The sequence below is a fragment of the Rhinatrema bivittatum genome, chromosome 5 (genome assembly GCF_901001135.1).
Source record: "Rhinatrema bivittatum chromosome 5, aRhiBiv1.1, whole genome shotgun sequence".
NCBI lineage: Eukaryota > Metazoa > Chordata > Amphibia > Gymnophiona > Rhinatrematidae > Rhinatrema > Rhinatrema bivittatum.
In genome coordinates this window covers 239,307,268-239,320,913 of record NC_042619.1, presented here as the reverse complement: position 1 = coordinate 239,320,913, position 13,646 = coordinate 239,307,268, and the positions used below count along the sequence as shown (strand labels likewise).

Here is a 13,646-nt window from a genome sequence, read left to right as displayed (position 1 = left end):
ATTTAGACGGCAGAGGGCGCTTTGCGCCATTTGCCGGTGAAGCAGTAGATCAGCAGGGGCTTACTTGTCGTATTAAAAGTTTAAATCTAATCGTCCCTATTATTTTCATGAGAACTTATCTAATTTGGTATTTCAATATTTATTATTAGCCATATGCATAAGCCAAAGGCGACACACAAGGTAAACACTCAAAAGAAAAAGATATTAACACACTACATTACGTTTTACTGTTCTAACATAATGCCCTCCATTTTTTTGTGTTTCACTTCTGGTTAGATTTAAACCTGAATCCATTTTCCTAATTTGATGGGAACACGCCCGCAAAGACTTACCAAAATGCCCGCTATAACAGAGGCAATTGTATTTCTTCTCTCTCCCCAGTCAATACATTCACATTCTGGCCAGCGGAAATTATCTAGAAAACCTGCCATTTCACGTTTGCTTTATTTTCACCTGTATTCCATAGACATTTCAACAACCATGGACTCTATAAAAAAAAAAAAAAAAAAGTTAGAAAAAATAAATTCCTAAACAAAGCCTGCATACAAGGGGTAAGATATTCCTCCCCTGAAGTTCCTGCAAACCTGATCAAGCAACTAATCTGCATAGCCTTCAGCAGAATTAAGCCAGGCTGCAAAATTATAAAAAGAGGAGATAGTTCATGCATTTATTAGGGGCAATTAGTAACTTAGAGGCAGCAAAAATATAAACCTGATTGGTTGGTCAGACTATGTGAATGAGCTGCTAACAGCAAGGTTAACCTTAGATCAGAGATGGAAACTTTTTGATAATTAAGGCACCAGCCAAAACTTTTGGGTGTGTGGAAGCCATTGTAAAGCAAGTTTGTTTACTGTAAATGGGATTCTCCATGCACAGCAAGATGAATTAGCCATGACAAGTAGGTGACAGACTGCAACATACTGACCTCTTTCCTAGCTCAGAGCTTTTACTCTACAAAGCATGCGCAGGAGTTCCCGTGTGGGCGCTGCCTCATGAACTACTCTGTTGACTGAAGAGGTTAAAGCTTTAGCTCAAAAGTAGACCCTCCAGGAAGGCAGGCAGATTTTGCTCATGGCTAATTCATTCTGTCTACCAAGAACTCTGTTTACCATCAGAAAATTTGCTTTCTCAGTGAACAAGCAGGGCTGAATTTGCCATGACACATGGAGAGTCTCAAGTTGAAGGTTGCAGCGGAGCAATTATTGAAAAAAGCTATCCAGGCCCCACTGTGAAGAGTGGATTACTAGGTGAACAGGTTGAACAAAACTGCTTGCCCAAAAGTTGCACTTCTTAGATTGTCCATACCGTAATGGGGACAAAGATGTGAACTGATAATCAAGTTGCAGCTTTGCAAATGTCTTTTATAGACATGGCTCGCTTTTTGAATCTTGACAGAATCTGTGATACCAAGGAGGTTTGGCTACCTGAGGTTTCATATGCCATGTGTCTTCCTTGAACTTTGACATACAAGGATGTATGGATATTGGTTTGTTGTCCACTTGAATATGGTAAGCTGCTATGGCACGGAGATGCACTTTGACCGATGACATGCCGAGATCCAAGGATGAGAGGAAGAATAATTATTGAAACAACTCCCTTGGCTCACAAATGAAGAGATCCAGGGAGCACTAAGCAGAAAAGAAAAGTTTTTATTTAAATTTGTAAGGTTAAAGGTTTCCTGGCAGAAACCACAAGGTCATCAACTATCTTGAGCAAGGATAGTAAAGTGATTTGTGAGCACTCAACATCCATGCTGTCCAGCTGAGAGAGGAAATGTTTGAATAATGCACACAAGCCTCCTCTTGAATTAATAGTCTGACTGGCAACTGGATGAGGTATGAGAGTCACACTGGAGCAATATGATTAAGCATGCCTGATCCTTCAGCACTTTCTGTACTGTTCTGGCTATTAGTGAACGTGACGGGAAAAAAGAAAAGTAAAGTAGATCTTTATCCCATTTGAACAAAGTAGATCTGAACTTGCTTCAAAGAATGGAGCAGAATCTTTCCACTTTCCTGTTAGCCTCTGATGAACAAATTGATTGAGGGGTGATCCCACAGACAGAATAACCTGTTTGCCACTGCTTGATCTAAAGACCACTTGCTGAGGCAATCTACCAATGTGTTGGGAGATCTCAGGAAGGTAAGTTTCTCCAAAGGAAAACCTTGTGGCTGCAAGCCCACTCCCAAGTTTAGGGATTTTTGGCAGAGGGTCCATGCCCCTGTGCCTCCTTGTTGACATAGAACATTATTAACGTGTCAGTTTAGTTTAGAATTCTCTTTCCCCCAAGGAAACATGAAAAAGCTCTTAAGGCATGCCCAACTGCTTGAAGATTACGGTGAAAACACAGCCACTCTGCTGATAACCAGGTTCCTTGAGTTCAGAAACTACCTACCTGTGCGTGCATCTGTTGCCAATGTTACTTGAGGGGGTAGAAGTTGAAGGAGCCCCCATCTCTACGACCTTTGGGTCTGGCCACTACTTGAGTGACCACAATTTCTGCTGTGATCCTCACCAGGGTGGATAACAGCTGAAGTAGCTGGTCCCACTGACAGCGGAGGCCCCCACTGAAGAGTCTGCATGTTGAGGCAGGTTAAGGGAACCACATGAACAGATGCCACCACGTGACAGAGGACAACTAACAATTCCCTGGCTAGTACATGATCCTTCTGTAGAAGTCTTCAAATTAAAAGTTCAAAGGCAGCACACTCACTCTGCTAGAAGAAACACTTTCTCCTCCAGATAGTCTAATCCAATGGTCCCCAACCCTGTCCTGGGGGCCCACCAGCCAGTTGGGTTTTCAAGATATCCACAATGAATATGCATGAGAGAAAATTTGCATGTTATGGAGGCAGTGCATGCAAATTTTCTCTCATGCATATTCATTGTGGATATCCTGAAAACCCGACTGGTTAGTGGGCCCCCAGGATAGGGTTGGGGACCACTGGTCTAATCAATGCTCCTATGAACTTTATCCTCTGGATCAGGACAAGGTTTGATTTTGCAAAGGTCACAATGAATCCCAGCAATTGAAAAAGCTGGATTGTCCTGTGTAGGGAATGCAATATCCTTACTTGGGAAGACCTCATTACTAGCCAGTTATATAGGTAGGGGAAGAGACTGTCGCCCTGATTACAAAAATGTGCTGCTGCTACTACCACCAGATGTTTGGTAAAGACCCTCAGGGCTGCTGACAGCCTAAAAGGGAGAACTACGGACAGAGAAAGAAATCCACCACAAAATGCAGGTATTGCCAATGGGAGTAATGGATGAGTATGGGGACATATGCATCTTTCAGATCCAAGGCACACATCCAATCTCCAACTTGAATGAAGGGCAGGATGATGTGGAGGGAGTTTGTTTGGAATTTCTCCTGCAATGGACTCTTGTTCAAACTTTGTAAATCCAGGATAGGCTTCAATTCCCCCCGATTTCTTGGGTGATAAAGAAATAGCTAGGATGCCCTTGCCATACTGGCCAGGAAGGAAAGATTCTACCACCTACTGTATGAGAAGTGATGTCGGGGGGGGGGGGGGGGGGGGGGGGAAGCATGTTATCTGGTTTTGAACTGGGGTGTACTGGTTCAGGGCTGGGATTTTATCTACGGAGCCACAGGATGGCTCAGAGAAAGGCAAATGCAGCCTACAGATAGCCTGCTATATGGCCCCATCCCTGAGGATCCAGACTGGCCCTCAAGGGACTTAAGAAGATTGCTGGGACTCCTCTCAGATATTCCCAGCATTTAGACTGCATGGAAGACCAAAAGAGCGTGGTATCCCAGAGATGACTCACAAATTCTTATTCCGCTATGCATTAATGTGATATTGTACTGTCAAGTTGTGAAGTCTGTCTAGAGTTGTATTTATGCTGTTAGTGGAAGATTTCTACTATACAAAGACCTGGAATGATTACCTAGCGTGAAAGTAAGCCTTATCCTAATTGTATCTTTAAGTTACCTACAATTCATAAGTCAGGAAATGCTCTGTTACTTACATCTCTAAAAAAAACAAACCTTTATTGCAATCTAAATCCTGTGTGCATGTGCTGCAGAGTCTTCAGCCTTATAAGCAACTCCACCTGGAGACAGAGCTAAGAATCAAATTTAAGGCTGAGTAACTGGGTAGCCCTAATTGGCAGGAGAAGTGCAAACTAACCAAAAGTCCACGATCTCGAGGACCCAATGGTTTTGTGATCTTTCACCACTCTTCCAGGGAAAGATGGTTTCTCCCCCCCATGGGAGGAGTTGTTAGGGTCAATGGGGTTTGAACCTGTAGACCTGGAAGTTTCAGGCAATTAACCTGCCACATAGCTGAGAAGGTGGCTGTCTTAGCATTTTTACCCTCTACTAGGAAGAGCAAGACACACTTCTGCAGCAGTCTGACAGGACCAGCACTGGATGCCTTCTGAGCATGACATATATGCTGTCAATTTGTGACACACCCAGTGCTGGTCCAGATGAACTGCCGTAGAGGTGTATCTAGTTCTTCCTAGTAGAGAGTAAAAATGCTAAGAATCTTGAGAGTCAGCCACCTCTACAGCTCCATAGCAGAATGACTGCACGAAATTCCCAGAGCTATGGGTTCAAACCCCATTGAACCTGACAGGAGACAATATCTGAGAATTGAGGTTGGTCAAAAACTAGGCCTATGTTTGGGCTGGGCTTGTTGTATAATCTTTGGCTAACATTTCTCACAAGGACATCCACAAGCCAGAAGTTACTGCTGAGGAAGCCCAAGTGACGCATGATACCGCTGGAATCAGCAGAAAAGTGCTCCTCTTTCCAGAGACACCCTAAGAGAAATAAGTCTTGACAAGGACAGTTGCTCAGTGACCACTGAGAAACTGAATTGACTTGGGTGACTGTTTCTCTGAGCTCATCTCCAAAGAGGCTTTCCCCAGCATTTCTGCTAACTTATGCAGGTCTTCTCACAGACTACTGGCTCTTAACCAAGCCATTCAGTGTGCTTCAATGGCTACTGCTGACTAACCTGGCTGAAATGTCAAATGTATACCAAGTGAAGGAGATAACATTTGGCATTCCTCAGAGTACCCTCACTGGTCTCCTTCCTGACAAATAGTAGCTTCAGCTTCTCAATGCAATCACATAAGTATTGCACCATATAAAATTGGTTGGCCACAATGCAGGCATGGAGTATCGTTGCCATTAGCAATGGTTACATGGAATAGACTTAGTTTTTGGGTACTTGCTAGGTTCTTATGGCCTGGATTGGCCACTGTTGGAAACAGGATGCTGGGCTTGATGGACCCTTGGTCTGACCCAGTATGGCATTTTCTTATGTTCTTATCTGGCTCTGAAAAGCCTTTTTTCCCCCAAAACTGTCCAACAGCCTAGGAGTTTTGCCTAGTGGGGTGCTGGAGAAAATCCATCTTTGCTTTAATGTGGATTCTACTACAACACATTAATGAAGTAGCTATACTACCCCAAACCCTGGAACTGAACTTTATAATTCAGGTCCAGCTTCCTGGCTACTTGGGAGGCAGGATGCTGATTTTCTCATATTCTTGTTTGTAAATCCCACAGGATCAAGTAATCAGGACTGTTGCAGGCTCAGCTGAAAAATCAAAGACCTCAGTGCGCGAGTCGTTGTGTGTCACAAAGTCGGGGTAGTGAGCCCTTGGGCTACTGTTAAGTTTATACAGCCTTCTCTTGTGCAAGCAGAAAAGCCTTAACAGGTGGCAGCTGATTCTCAAAAAGACTAGATCTTCTGCCTGACCAGGCATCTCCCCCTTGGGTTGAGCCCACAGATTCTGGCAGACAGCAGTGCTTTCCAGGCCAGGAATGAGGAAGGTAGAAGTAAGCAAAGTCTGTGGCCGGGCTGAGGTCAAGGCAGGTGTAGAGCAAAGCAAAGTCAAGATCCAAGCTAAGGTCAGGGTGAGAAACAGGACAGACAGGAATGGACAAGGCAAGAACACACAGAAACAAGGCAGGAACACACTGAAGTAACTAGTACTGCAGAACAAGTAGGAGACCTGTTGCAAAGGCACTGGAAGGTGGTTCTAAACTTCCTTTTATACTAGGCAGTATGTGATGTCACCTGTACGTGTCACAGGTAGTCCAGCCAGCAGGTCCTATAGAAGGACTCAGGAACTTCAGGGAGTTCAGCCATGTTCCTTGGATGTGGCATGATGCCGGAGGCACTTCAGACTAGAGATGAGGGGTGTTACACCTTGTCGTCATGAACTCCAGTTCCGAGGACCTTTCCCAAACTTATCCAAGCACTTGGAATAGGAGAGGTCTTTTGGCAGCAACGAAAGCTCTGGAGGACCAGATAGTAGGTGGAAGAAAATCCCCATCAATCCTTCCTCCGATTTGAGAGATAAGGGAACACTGATAGTGCATGTGATTGGGGTGGGGTCCTTACTCATCCTGGGACACGTCCTCAGACTGGCTGGAATCTGCAGTGAGAGAATGGTGGACTAGACTCCATCTTTGGGATCTCTGATGGGACCTTCCCTGGCATGTAGACAAGTGGGGCTCTCCCCTGGGGGAAATAACTGACACTCTAGAAAGGAAAGGTTGAAGAATGCCCTCCTTGTCCCTCATTGCCAGTGAAGCAATTCTGCTACCTAATCCATGGGTTGCTATGTCCTTTGATCAGGAGTTGGGGTAGAGATTTTCAGAGAACAGTATAAGCTCACCTTGCTAGGAAAACTCCCTCTGGACTCTAGGAGTTGACCCCTTCCTGGAGCAATTGGACCAGTGGATGCAGAGAAACCAGAGGCACCAGAAAACATTTCGGGTCTGGCATCTCCAGGTAAAGCCCTTGCTCCAGAAGCTTCGACAGATACTGCTCTGGAAATGGGGGGAGGTAAAATGAAGAGAGCCTACTTCAAATCTCCCGCTGTTTGCAGATAGTACCAGGGAACAATGTGCTGACATGAACAGCTGTATCAGCTGAACAGAAGTCCACTGCCTCAATGGTGTCAAGGACTTCTGTGCCAAGGCTCAGTGCATCAATGGTGCTGAGGGCCTATATGCCAACCTGCACCAAGTGCTTTAGTGGCACTGATCTCTGATGGCACTGGGGCTTGTTGTGTCAATGGAGTTAAGTGTTCTGGAGCACAGCCAGACCTCAGTTTTGACCGTGCTACCAACTATAATGTATGGTACTTTTTGTGTACCAAGTGCCACAGGGCTCGAGAAGGGCTCACAGACTCCTGTGTCCAACACTTCTGTGCATTTGTCAAACCCATTGAGGTAGCAGGCTCAATAAGTTCATTTCATCAAAGGGAGAGCCCTGCTCAAGGAGTTCCTACTCAATTCGGCACCAGGGGAGTTTGAGAAGATACCACTCTGTGAGGAGGATCAATTTTGGCTCTTCATCATCCTGCGTAACACCTCCATCTTTCAGGCTCTGGATCTCAAGAGTCCCCAGAAACACCCAGCCACATTGTTAAGATTCATGGTCTGGCCCTAGACAGCAAATGTTGTGGCCATTGGCTATAAACATCTTTCTGCCACACACGCAGTTCTTGAAGCCGTTTAATGCAGCCTTCTTAAAACCAGACAATGACAACAAAAAGAAAGGTAAAAAAGCTGATAGCACTAAAAATGCTGTTGAGGGCTGCTGCAGCAGCAAGGCAACTTCAAACAATCCACTGAAAAGCAAAAATAGAACAAGACAATGTTAAAAAGAAAAAAACTAAGTTAAAGAAAAAGGGTACACATCCATGTGGCAGCTTAGATGAAGAGAGCAAGCGGCTCACAAGGCAGCATCCACTCGGGAACTCCTGCACATGCTCAACAGAGCAAAAGCTTCATGAGATAGAAGGGTCCATTAAGAGCCAGATATCGCCCACATGACACAGCTAATTTAGCCTTGCTTGCGACTGAGAAAGTGTACCTCCCCCACCCCAATAACTTTTTGCTTGTTCTCTCATCTGAATGCATTTATTTAATTTTAGTTTAACATTTTGCTTATTTTTGTTTTACTTTTTCTTCTCCCTCCCTCTACCAGCCAGGTTCCCCAGCCACTCATAAATATAGGTTTAGGGCTGAGACAGAGAGGGACCCTAGCATGCAAGGACTGGGACTTGGAAATGGAACGCTGAGCAGGACATAAGGCCTAGAACAAGGGAGCTATAGCTTCACATTTGGCAGGTTGGAAACTCAGCAAGTACTGGAATGTGACAAGGGCTGGTACTTGAAGCTTGACAAAAAGTTGGGATTGCAGCTGAAGTGGTGGGGAGGACAGAAGAGGGCGAGATTAGAATAAAGCAGAGTAGCAACAAGGCAAGGCAGACTAGAACAAGGTTAGGAAAACTAGGAAACAAGGCAAGAGCTTTGCTACAGAAGGGATGTGATCACTAACACAAGGCAATTCAGATTGCTTGCTGGTTGCTGTGAACAACTTCCTGTTAGTCTGGCTTTGGCCAATCCCCTTACCTTAGGGTGGAGTTGCTTTTGAAACATTGCACCCACTCTAAGGATGGGGAAATCTGAACAAAAACAAGGTACTTGGAATTCATAAGCAGGAAGAAACCACAATTCTATAATGGTACGTTTAGTACCAAGGAGCTACCTATCAGGGGGATTTATAACAAGGAATTGGTTTCTATCAGTATGCTCCAGTTGCTTATGGAGTAAAGACACAGGCCCTCTGCTTGACCAAGCCTCATACTGAAAATCAAGAAGAGCTAACTGGCACTACCCCCTCAATTCCACGCCTCCCTAGCTCCTTCTCTCAGCTCTACCCATCCAATTTTTCCGATCTAGCCCTGCTGATGGCCAGAGCTGCATCTAGTCCTGTCCCCACAGTAGCAAAAGTGCAGCATGAAGGCCCCATCCCACAGCAGCACCTACTGTCGATCTGGGAATAGTGAACAGACCCCAAATTCTAGGCACCTAGGAAACCTGGATTTTTTCTAGCCCTGCTTTAGGCAGGAAAATGTGGGTTGGGAGGAGATAAACAGCAAATATAAGCATTTTCTTGTTTTTTACATAACTGTACCTTTCCTTAGACTTGGTGTACACAACGAACCAATGTACCAAGTCTTTTGTAATTGGTGAAATTTGGTTAAAGAAAAGCCTTAATCTGATACTTCTGGAAGACAAAAATAGACGTAAGAGTGGAGTAGCAGAATAGTGGTTAGAGCACCAGACTGCAAACCAGGGATACCAGGGTTCACACCCGACTGCCACTCTGTGACCTTGGGCAAATCACTTCAGCCTCCTCTGCTTCCGATACAAATGTAGTACCTGATTCATTAAGGGTTTTCCCCCATAGATACAAAATGGGAGGAAAGTATTAATGAATTTTGACCTAATACTGCAAGCCCTCTGGGGATAGGAAAATACTTACAGTACCAGAACGTAATCTGCTTTGTTGTGTTTGGAAAGTGGAATAAGTCAAATAAAATAAAATTAGGCCTATGAACTGAGCCTATGCTTAGATGGGGGTGTCGCTTCAATAAACAGTGAAACCTCAAGTTAGTTATCTCTATTTCATTTCCTAGTATTTTTCGCTCTATAAGACGCACTTCCCCCCCACCCAAAGTGGGTGGAAAATGTCTGTGCGACTTATGGAGCGAATATAAAATAATAATAATTAACTACAACCCACCCACCCCAAGACTTGCCAAAAGTCCCTGGTGGTCCAGCGGGGATCCCGGTAGCAATCTCCTGCTCTTGGGCCGTCGGCTGCCAGTAATCAAAATGGCGCCGGCAGCCCTTTGCCCTTACTATGTGACAGGAGCTACCGGTATCATTGGTCGGTCCCTGTCACATGGTAGAGCAAGGGACGGCCCACGCCATATTTGGCCTTGCTCCTACCATGTGACAGGGGCCGACCAATGGCACCGGTAACCCCTGTCACATAGTAAGGGCAAAGGGCCACCGACGCCATTTTGATTACTGGCAGCCGTCGGCCCAAGAGCAGGAGATTGCTACCGGGATCCCCGCTGGACCACCAGGGACTTTTGGCAAGTCTTTGGGGGGTAGTTAATTAAATTTGAAGGGTTGGGGTGAGGGTTTTTTGGTTTTTTTTTCCACGAAAAAGAATGAAAAAGTTTTCTGATCCGGGGAGTTGGCACTCCCCAGATCCGAAAACGAAACGGGGACAAAAAAATTGTATGCATACCCCCTAATTTGCAGTTATTGGAGAACTGCAGAATAGAGTAAAAGTGCAGAATAGAATAAAAGTCCACACAAGGATTTCAATATGATATTCAAAATTCCCATAACTGTGTATTGTTTAAGTGCAGGATTTGCTCCCCTTTTCTGTTTTTTGGATTACCCCTAATTTGCTCCATAAGAAGCACAGATGCCCCCGGAACAGAGCCGGGTTAGCACACCATTTTTTTTTTATTTTCCCCCTCTGAATCTTATGGTCAGGTGCGTTTTATGGTGCAAAAATACGGTAGATCAGTGTCTTCACACGTGATCAGCTGTGCCACACAAAAGTCACCAATGCTCAGATCCAGGCCAGCAGCTGGTTGAGCAAAGAATCACCAGCAATGGCTCTTAAATGTGTAGGAGCTCTGTTCTAAAAACAACATGTGTAGTTATGCATGCCTTTTTTTCCTAGCTACAGCATGAGCTCCCAGAGTGTGGTAATTAATGGGCAGCATGCAGGGCATAGAAGCTTGACCCTGCTTTGTGCAGCACAGGCGTTGCATACAGCACCTCATCATCTTCCATCGAGTGTCACATGTATGGTTTTTTACCCACCGGTGAGAAATTGTACATGTGCATGCGATGCAAAGAGCTCCTGGCTCTCAGAGAACGAGTCCAATCTCTGGAGGCTAGAATGGCAGACCTGGAGGAGCTGAGGCAGAGAGAGAGATATATCAGGGACATATATCAGGGACATAGTCGCCAAATCCCAACTTCAGACTGGCAGCCCTGGTGCTGCCTTGGAGGAAGAAGGTCTCATGACTGGAAAGGATCCTGTAGCAAGGACCTGTTCTCCAGGTGATGCATTGTCCTTTCGCACCGAGGATATCTCCCCAAGGCCTACTGCCCAGGAAGGAAGGGTTAGGTCGGCCGTCATAGTTGGTGATTTGATTATTAGAAATGTAGACAGCTGGGTAGCTGGTGGGCATGAGGATCGCCCGGTAAACATGCCTACCTGGTGCAAAGGTGGCGGACCTCACGCATCACCTAGATAGGATTTTAGACAGTGCTGGGGAGAAGCGGCTGGCGTGGTACATGTGGGCACCAACGACATAGGAAAATGTGGGAGGGGGGAGGTTCTGGAAGCCAAATTTAGGCTCTTAGGAGAAAACTTAAATCCAGAACCTCCAGGATAGCATTCTCTGAAATGCTCCCTGTTCCATGCGCAGGTCCCCAGAGGCAGGCAGAGCTCCGGAGTCTCAATGCATGGATGAGACGATGGTGAAGGAAGAGAGATTCAGTTTTGATAGGAACCTTTTGGGGAAGGGGGAATCTCTTCCGAAGGGATGGGCTCCACCTTAACCAGGGTGGAACCAGACTGCTGGCGCTAACCTTTAAAAATGAGAGAGAGCAGCTTTAAAACTAGAACAAAGGGGAAAGCCGACAGTCACTCAGCAGCACATGGTTCGGAGAGAGGTATCTTCAAAGGATACTAATGATGCATTAGCATTAGGGCATCCTGACAGTGAGGTTCCAATAATAAGAAAAGTAGTCCAAGTGCCTGTAACTAAAAACTCACCTGAGCTAAAAAATTCTAATTTATCCCTATCAATGAAAAAGCAGAATGAAAATACAAACAAAAAACAAACTTTGAAATGTTTGTATGCTAATGCCAGGAGTCTAAGAAGTAAAATGGGAGAATTAGAATTTCCCTGTACGTACCTGGATCAGTCCAGACAGTGGGTTATGTCCCCAATCCAGCAGATGGAGTCAGCACAAGCTTTGAGGGGGCGTATCCATATATACTACTACCCCCTCTGCAGGAGTTCAGTATCTTCTGACTCCAGCAGATGCGAGTAGGGGAATCAGGCTTCCCCTCCTTTTCCTTCACTTTCTTGCTTGATTATGGCTTGTTGTTGTCTTTTTCTGTGGATCAAGTTTGTATCAAGTTTGTATTAAGTTTAAAAAAAAAAAAAGGCAGAGTTCTTTCAACTCCTGGGGAGTGGCTTATCTTCCTTGTCTCTTCTCTGCGGCCTTGCTGTTTATTTCTCGTTGCAGCCAGGGGTAAGTTTGTTTTTCCTTTGTAGTTTTTTCCTTTACAGCTCAGCCCCCGGTGCCTGCGAAAGCCGGTGGAGCCGGCCTCTTCGCTCTTTACTCCCTCACCCGCGGCCATTTTACAGCTCCTCATGGGCTGCTGAGCCATTTAGGGAAAGATGTCTGGGGCAGGTCGTGTGGCCAGGAAGGCCCCCCCGCGGCACCCTCCTCTATTTTCAGACAGCGGGCAGTGCGGGCCGACCGGGCCCCCCCGCAGTGGCGCCTTTGTGCGCGTGGCCCCCCCCGTGGCTTTTTCTTTTCTCCTGCAGCGATCCCGATGCCGCGGCCGTCCCGCTGTGCGGCCTGCGGAGACCCGGGGTCCCGGATTTCCCGGGAGGGCATCTGTGCACGATGCCTTCCCGGGGGGAAGGTACCTCACAGTCCCTGACTGATTTCTCTTTTTTGCCCGGGCGGTGCGGGCCGGCCACTCCGCCATTTTTGGCGGGAACGGCGGCCATTTTACATTCTGAGCGCCCTGAGGCGCAGGCCACGAGGGGGAACGGATCCCTGGAGGCCACGAGGGAGAACGGATCCCTGGAGGACTCTACCAGCGGGGGTGTTCCCCCGATTTTGGTGCAGGAACCAAGCACCCAGAGCCAGGGAGCAGGAACCACGCCGCCCCCGAAGCGCACCCGAGCAGGCCGGGGTTCTCTCCGGAGTTTATCCTGCTCATGCATACCGCTTATCTGCAGGGGCTGGAAGCACCTGTGGGACCCCCCCCCTCCTAAGATCCCTCGGATGTCGCCCTCGACGCCGGCCCCCCCCCGACCCTCCGGGAGTGGGGGCCTCCCGCCTTCCTACCAGGGTCCGATCCACGCCCGCGGCAGTGGGGGCGGTGCCAGACCCAGCGGGACATGGACTTGACCTCCCGGACGGGGGACAAGGGGACGGCACACAGGAGGGGGATGATCCGCGTACCCTACGCCTCTTCCAGAGGGAAGAGCTGGACGACCTCATCCCGCAGATCATCCAAGAATTAGATTTGGATCCGCCACCAGACCCGCCTGCCCCAGTAGCTCCCGCTGTCATCACTTCTTCAAGGAAGGGAGATCCTGTCCTGGCGGCACTCCGGCCGAGGGCTCGGGCTTTTCCCATTCATGACTCGTTTTTTTTACAACTTCTCACCAGGGAATGGGACACCCCGGAGGCCTCCCTGAAGAGCAGCCGGGCTATGGAAAAGCTGTACCCGCTCCCCGAAGATTTTCTGGACCTCATCAAGGTCCCAAAGGTGGACTCCGCAGTGTCGGCGGTCACGAAGAGGACGACTATCCCAGTGACGGGAGGTGCGGCGTTGCGGGACACACAGGATCGTAAGTTGGAAGTTTTCCTTAAGCGGGTTTTCGAGGTCTCCGCTCTGGGTATGCGGGCGGTGATGTGCAGTTCGCTTGCCCAGCGGGCTAGTCTCATTTGGGTGCAACAACAACTCTCTCTTCTACAGCATCCTGACATTGCTCGTTTTCTCAAGGGTGTCAAGCAT

At 47.1% G+C, this 13,646-nt stretch overlaps 1 protein-coding gene across 3 annotated transcripts in view; it reads right to left on the bottom strand.

Annotated features, from left to right (window-relative positions):
• The window catches only part of TMEM50B (transmembrane protein 50B), a 61,095-nt gene extending 51,434 nt beyond the window's left edge, over positions 1 to 9,661 (bottom strand). The window contains exons 1-2 of one of the 3 annotated variants that reach the window (XM_029603553.1): positions 9,601 to 9,661; positions 333 to 487 (exon numbers count right to left, since the gene is read on the bottom strand). In XM_029603553.1, the coding sequence (XP_029459413.1) occupies positions 333 to 431 (99 nt within the window). In that variant the 5' untranslated portion in view covers positions 432 to 487; positions 9,601 to 9,661. Of the gene's footprint in view, positions 1 to 332; positions 488 to 8,972; positions 9,066 to 9,588 lie in introns of those variants that run through there. The other 2 variants (XM_029603555.1, XM_029603554.1) reach the window with 2 other exon arrangements.
• Between the last annotated feature and the right edge of the window lie 3,985 nt (positions 9,662 to 13,646).